We start from the raw sequence: 6,999 nt of genomic DNA on the forward strand, positions 1-6,999 counted from the left end.
TTAAAGACAGCTGTATCACCAAAATCCACTCTCCCATGAGCATAGCTCACAAATGCTGAGAATCTAGAGTATTCATGGACCTCAAAAGTCTGACGGTATCCACGGGGATAGGGGGGATGGAGTGTGAAAGGATTGACTAGTCTCTTCGTGATTAATCTCTGATAGTTGGGAAGGCAGGGATGCAGAGAAAATACAAATAGTTTTCCTTTTGGTAAAAAATTAGAAATTCTATTTTATAAACATAGCCGCCTACTTTGTCAAATCACTTTAACACAAACCAGGATATTAGTTAGTATACATTCTTTTTTTTTTTTTTTTTTTTTTTTTTTTAACAGTTTACAGTCCAGGCCTTTATTTCCTTTTGCACATAGGCCATGAATTCATAGGAATGGGCTCCAGCAGCTCAGGCTCCTTCCCGTTAGTCCTCACGAAGTGCGCTCTCTGGGTGGCGCAGGCTGGCGCTTCAGCTGGACCCAGGTGCCCTTCTCCTTGGCCTCCTTCTTCTTCTGGTCGTTCTCCTTCACGCGCTTCAGGAAGCTGTCCCTGCTCTTCGAGTGCTTGATGTGCTCGATGCGCACGTTGACCCTCTTGGCGAGAATCTTGCCCTTAACCTGCTTGTTCACAATGATGCCCACAGCGTGCTGGGTGACGTTGTAGACTCTCCCGGTTTTGCCGTGGTAACACTTATGGGGCATTCCTTTTTGAACAGCGCCCATTCCCTTGATGTCTACAATATCACCCTTCTTGTAGATTCGCATGTACCTGGCCAAAGGAGCAACTCCATGCTTCCTAAAAGGCCTGGAGAACATGTAGCGCGTGCCCCTCCTCTTTCCCTTTGTGTTTGTCATTTTGGCGAGTTACTGCAAGATGGCTTCGGCGGCCAAAAGAAGCAGTTAGTATACATTCTTATAAAGATTTACAAATTCACTCTGATCAATCCAACCCTTCAACTCAATTTTTCATAGAGTAAAAATTTTCTTTCTAAAGCCATGCATTTTTCCAATTTGTTTCTCTTTAGATAAATCTAATCTATATAAGTTGCCAATAGCACGTGTCCTTTAGGGAATTCCTTTTAATTTTTTAAGATTTATTTATTTACTTCTCTTTATGTGAATGTTTTGCTTAAGTGTATGTATGTGTTCCATATGCATGCCTAGGGCCCATGGAGGTTAGAAGAGGGCCTTGTATTTCTTGGAACTGGAGTTGTGGATGGTTGGAAACCACATGGGATTGATAGAAACCAAGACCACATCTTCTACAGGAGTAAAAGTGCTTTTAACTACTGACTCAGCTCTCTAGGCACTATGCAATAGTTTTCCTAAATTATAGATTATATTTGTAATGTGCTACATATATTTTCATTTTTTCCTCAGCGTCATTCCATTTCTAGTGAAAATCAATATCACCTAAATTGTTTAGTAATACCAAGAAGATATAAACTCAAATACCTTATGGTAAACTGTTTTATAAATTGAGACGTAAGAAAAGTTAAACAATGTATTATTCTTAGTTATAATTTTAAGAGGTTGTTGTACAGCTTTATCAAAAATAAACATGTATAAATGCCTCTCACTGAGGACACCTAATGGTCTTATACAATTTAGTATTCTGTAAGCACAATCAGAAACCGCATTCAGTTTTCTTCAGACATGACAACTATATGCCAAGTACTAGTAAGAAAGTCCATATTTCAAGCCTGCACTGGTAATTCCTAGCTAATTGGATTGCATCCTATCTGCAGCATAAACAAACACCAGACTGTTTGGTGGAGAAAGGCACGGCATAGTAGGACACGGGGGCATGTGGCCAACACAGTTGAGGAGGTAGCACATCTGGTCCTAATGTCTGGATTTGGTTTTGTTTTCACATCGTACTTGGTAGTTGTGCCCTACCAAGTTACTTCATATCTGGTCACTTAAAACATAATCATATACTTTAAAATTAAATGAGCTAACTAAATTAAACTTTAATGGTTCACAGTTCTCATAGACCTTGTAAAAAATGAAAATCTTTATAAAAACGCATGTTTAATTTCACTCTGAGTTTTTGTTAATTGGGCATTTTGGTTAAAATAACACTATGGTTTCTGTGGAATGCTAAAAGTGTTGCGTACCATGAGTCCCTGTATAAAATGAAAAATAAATTATTATATAATTAATTCCATATAGTCTATTTTGGCTCATTTGATATAGGCTAAATTCTCATATTCAGAGTTGGATATATAAATAAGATAAATTGAAAGTTTTATACGGTTCCTTTAAATTGCACATATATTGAAGAACATTCTTTAATAATGAATACTTCGCTGTTAAGTAACAGTGTAGCTTACAGCTCAACGTTGTAGCATTAACTGCAGGTAACTCAGTAAAACAATCTCCAAATTTTACTATTTTTAATTTATCATTTTAAAACACAGATATTAGAAGTTAAAACATTTTGTTTAATTACTAATTAAATCATTGGGTTTTATGTTATTAGTATTTATTATTTGAATTTATTGATGATTTAATTGTATAATTAAATAAAAATGTGTCATAGACTACTTACTTTTGAGGTTATATATGTAGTTTTATTGTAATACATTCTAGATGTTTCAAAAGATTGATACAAGCAAGTTATTATTGCAAATTTCCTTCATATATAACACTCAGACAATATGAAACACAGGCCATTAATTCTGAATTAAAAAGTAAAAAATTCATAAAATTTAACATGTAATTTATCATATTGATTTTAAAAGTCCATAACCATACTCTATGAACACACTTTATACACTATGTAATACATGAGCAATCATGATGTACAAAATGCAGAAGTATACATTTTAAACATAATGTTTAAATTCATTATATGCAAAGTCTCTGATGTCTTCTCAATTTTATTGTTTTCTTCAAATACTGGCAAAGATCCAGTAGATTTATGTAATAACCTAGTAATGAATCGCATTGAACCTTTTCATTTTCTTGGAAGAATACATACACTTGATGCTTTAACTTTTGTCCTTCTGATCCTTTTTCTCTGAACATACTTTCTGTATTAGCATGCTCAAAGTATGTACTTTGAAGGCACAAATAAATTTCTGCTTTTACATCGTTGACTCAACAAACTTGAGTCCTACGTTACTTTCTAAGCTATATTCAAATGCAACTACTCCAAGGAGTCTCTCAACTGAGAAAGTGAAAAAGGTAAATTTGCAGTTTGTAATCAGGCATATCAGAAGCTTTGGCATCACCTGTCCACACCATCAGGAGGAAAAAAGAAAGAAGAAAGAAAGAAACAAAGCAAGAAAGAAGAAAGAAAGAAGGGAAACAAGGAAAGAAGGAAGGACAGAAGGAAGGAAGGAAAAGGAAAGGAAAGGAAAGAAAAAAGAAAAAATGAAAATACTCAAATCTCCGAAAACTGAGGTACAGCACAAATTGCCCTACCTCAAGTGAGAAAGACACTAAGACTGAGGAATCAGGGACAACTAAGCAACAGAAGCATCTGTGGGAAAGCATTTGGAATAGAGAGAATTGAGAGTTATAATTCACAACCTCCTAGATGCTGCCTATGGACCCAGTTTGAAATTATTTTTAAAAATATGCAGAGAAGAAGGGAAGAAAAAAATGAGTTCAACTCTTGGAGTCTCCCAGGTTCTCTGAATGAACAGAGTACAGTCCTTGTGCTTACAGTGGGACATTCTAACAATTTCGTCATCTTTTATCTTAAGTTTAAAAGCCACTAACAGAATTTTGGCAATTTCACACACACATTCGATACAGTCACTATAAATATTAAATATGGCATAGATAATATAGTGATAATATTTCATACTATCGATTATCATTATCAAAGTCCCTTGCCTCCTGACTCACTTATATCCCATACAGTCACTCCCGTGGCCCAGTGTCTATTATGTGCATGCCAGTCCTGGGTAGTAATTCACAGTTGTTGAGCATTCATGTTTGTAAAGTCTATTCACATCCACAAAAACAGCATTGCTCTCCATTCTCTGCCTCTTATATTCTTTCTGGCCCCACTTTTCAGTAATCCTCAAGCCTGGCAGAGACTAAATATAGAGAGCCTCTTTAGGGATGAGCTTGCAAGAGGTACTCTCTGCAGTTTAAGGAGTTACAATCCTCTGCCTTAACCATTCCTCACTGCAAAAAAGAAAAGTCTCTGCCCACAGCTGCCAGAACCATTAGTGTATAAGTATAGACATAAATGTTTAGAAGGCAGTTGGGTTACATGCCCATTTTCAGGTTTCATTCTCAACAGCTGAAAACCAGCTTGGTCGGCTGCCTTCCTTACCAAACTGCAGTGTACCTATTTCATAGTAGAGGGCCACCCTATTCTCTTACTTTTCTTTGAAATTTGACAAAATAGGGAGAATTTAAGGATATTTTAGGAAGGCCCCTAAAATTCAGATTGTTCATCCATGGTCAGAGTGTTCTTCCTTTTTTTTTTTTTTTTTTTCTTGTTGTAAGCATCCTTTTCTTTCTGGTACACCCTTAATTATGCCAAAAGAAACAATTTAACAATAATTATGTTAATTATGGTTAAAATTTTTCAATGATTGCCGTTCTTTTTTAGGAAATAAAATCTCCATTTGATTTGTCTTAGTGAAAGTCATTATAGTGTTTTCCAAGAGAATGCTGACAATCATTTTACACGTATATCCTGCATTCATGGAAAGTATTGACTAGTCCATAATGTCAAGTTAATTTAAGGCTACTGGGTAGAGTATAGATAAATTGCAGATGCTATACATAGAAGAGTGGACATCAATTTGCTCTTGATGTTAATTATTTTCCTTCAACTATTCACACCATGGATGAGTATTGAGTAACCTCAATAAATGAATTCACACCTGATACATTTAATTTTTATGAGTATATATAGTTTACATTATTTACCCTATACTCACATGTATAACCATGTCTTAAGGTTGTAAGAAGATTTTTTTTAATGTAATAGTGTCATAATTAGAATATCTTGCTTAAAAGCGTATAAAGTGAAATAGCATGTGCAGATGTTTCTCATAAAAAAATTATTCAATATCAGACTTGTCAAAAATTTGAAATTTGGATTCTTAGTTAAAAGTATTAAATATAATAAAAAGCTTAAAACGATATATCATAGTATTTTATTGCTGTAAAGGAAATGTGTGATGAAGCATTCAAATATATGAGCCAGTTGTATTCAAGTCAGCAGATCCTAGGACTTGGCCATAGCTGAGAACTCTAACTCCAGGGAGTGTTTTGCGGGAGCCAGAGATGAAAACAAGAATGAAAGTATAACAATGTTAGATGTGTGGAGAGTAATTAGAAAAAGATGCCAAATGAAAAAAAAAAAAATTTCTATAGAAGCTAACTTGAGCTAGCTTGTTCTGACACAGAACAATTTCAAGAGGGTAAAAGTAAAGTTAAAAAACAGTCAACAAATTAGTTCATACATAAATATATGGAAGCAATTAATGCTTTATTGTGGTAAATAATTTTCATGTTAATATAAATCAATTTATTTAAAAATATTTACCTTTTGTTCTTCAGAGATACATATGTGTGTGTGTGTGTGTTCGCACGCATGTGCACTCAGACACATATGTATATCTGCAACAAATCATAGTGATATGTACCAATCTTAGTTATATAGCACCAAGTGGCCAGCTCTGAAATCATATGCATACAAGTAACTGAGAAAGTTGTGTAATAAGAATAAATTAATAAAATAAAATTTAAAACTTTTTTAAAAAAGAAAAAGAAAAAGAAGCTAGAAAACAAGTAGGCATCACTGTCATAATGCCTACAACTATAGATTCCTTCAAACCAAAATTACTCAGAGAGATAAAGAAGGTAATTTTTTCAGTGGTCAGTAACTCATCGAGAAGATAATAGCAATTTAAAAGAATCACACAGTTTATACAGGTGCAGTCATTTTTTAAAAATTTTTTATTAATTTATTCTTGTTACATCTCAATGGTTATCCCATCCCTTGTATCCTCCCATTCCTCCCCCCGCCCCATTTTCCCATTATTCCCCTCCCCTGTGACTGTTCCTGAGGGGGATTTCCTCCCCCTGTATATGCTCATAGGGTATCAAGTCTCTTCTTGGTAACCTGCTATCCTTCCTCTGAGTGCCACCAGGTCTCCCCCTCCAGGGGACATGGTCAAATATGAGGCACAGTCATTTTCATAAACAACAATATGGGTTACTTCAATACCTCCCTTATTGATACCTCACCTCAAAAAAATGTACTAGAAAAATATGTAAACATTAAAAAAAAAAGTTGTAAGAATACTTCATGACAATGTCAAAAGATCCATGCAAATATCATTAGTTTGATAGCTGAAAACATTATTAATACAGCACTGCATTGTCCTATGCAATCGCATTTATCTCAGCACCATGGTGAGACTTCATTTTGACTTGCTATGCATTAAGAGACACAAGATTAGAAAAGGAAGTGCTTTGTATGGTACACTACCTTCTTGGCACTTTAAAGACTTGAAATCCCAGCCCACTGGAACACTGAACCTGGTAAGTCATGTATCTCTCTTGCTCTGATGAAGATGTATCCTCCAAGGTACCCTACCTATGTAGAAGAAGTTGAATCCATTGGTAGATACAGAATGTTTCTGAAGTACTTAATCAACTGCAGTTATTCCTGGGGCATCCTTTGAAGACTCTATCTATTAATGTTGAAATCCCCTCTCATTTACAGTGCTTTCCTCAAGCTCTTACTCATGTTATTCCTCAAGGCACACTTTAATAGTTCACTTGATTTTGATTCCTGAATAACCTAATCAACATCAGTTGATAGCAGGAAACATCCTAGGAATTACCAGACGTTGAAAGGAGATTTGACCACAGGAATGACAGAGTGGCCCAGATAACTAGAAAATAGAGTGTGTTCTCCATAGCAAGCACACATGGTACATAAGCTGACACTCTCACTATTAAACATTCATTTTCATATTCCAAGAGAAAGAAAGAAATTGAAAACCATGTGTCTGCTAAA

General features: G+C 35.0%; 1 protein-coding gene across 1 annotated transcript; it reads right to left on the reverse strand.

The window, feature by feature from the left end:
• Window positions 1–397: 397 nt before the first annotated feature.
• Window positions 398–866, reverse strand: LOC127210612 (60S ribosomal protein L21-like). The gene has a single exon (XM_051170309.1). The coding sequence runs from the start codon at window positions 846–848 to the stop codon at window positions 426–428; it is 423 nt and encodes a 140-aa protein (XP_051026266.1). The 5' UTR covers window positions 849–866; the 3' UTR covers window positions 398–425.
• Window positions 867–6,999: the final 6,133 nt, after the last annotated feature.

The sequence above is a fragment of the Acomys russatus genome, chromosome 28 (assembly GCF_903995435.1).
Source record: "Acomys russatus chromosome 28, mAcoRus1.1, whole genome shotgun sequence".
NCBI classification, from domain to species: Eukaryota; Metazoa; Chordata; class Mammalia; order Rodentia; family Muridae; genus Acomys; species Acomys russatus.

What these genes read in the sequence shown, in the direction of transcription:
- LOC127210612 (XM_051170309.1), bottom strand. Translation starts at nt 848, where the DNA reads ATGACAAACACAAAGGGAAAGAGGAGGGGCACGCGCTACATGTTCTCC.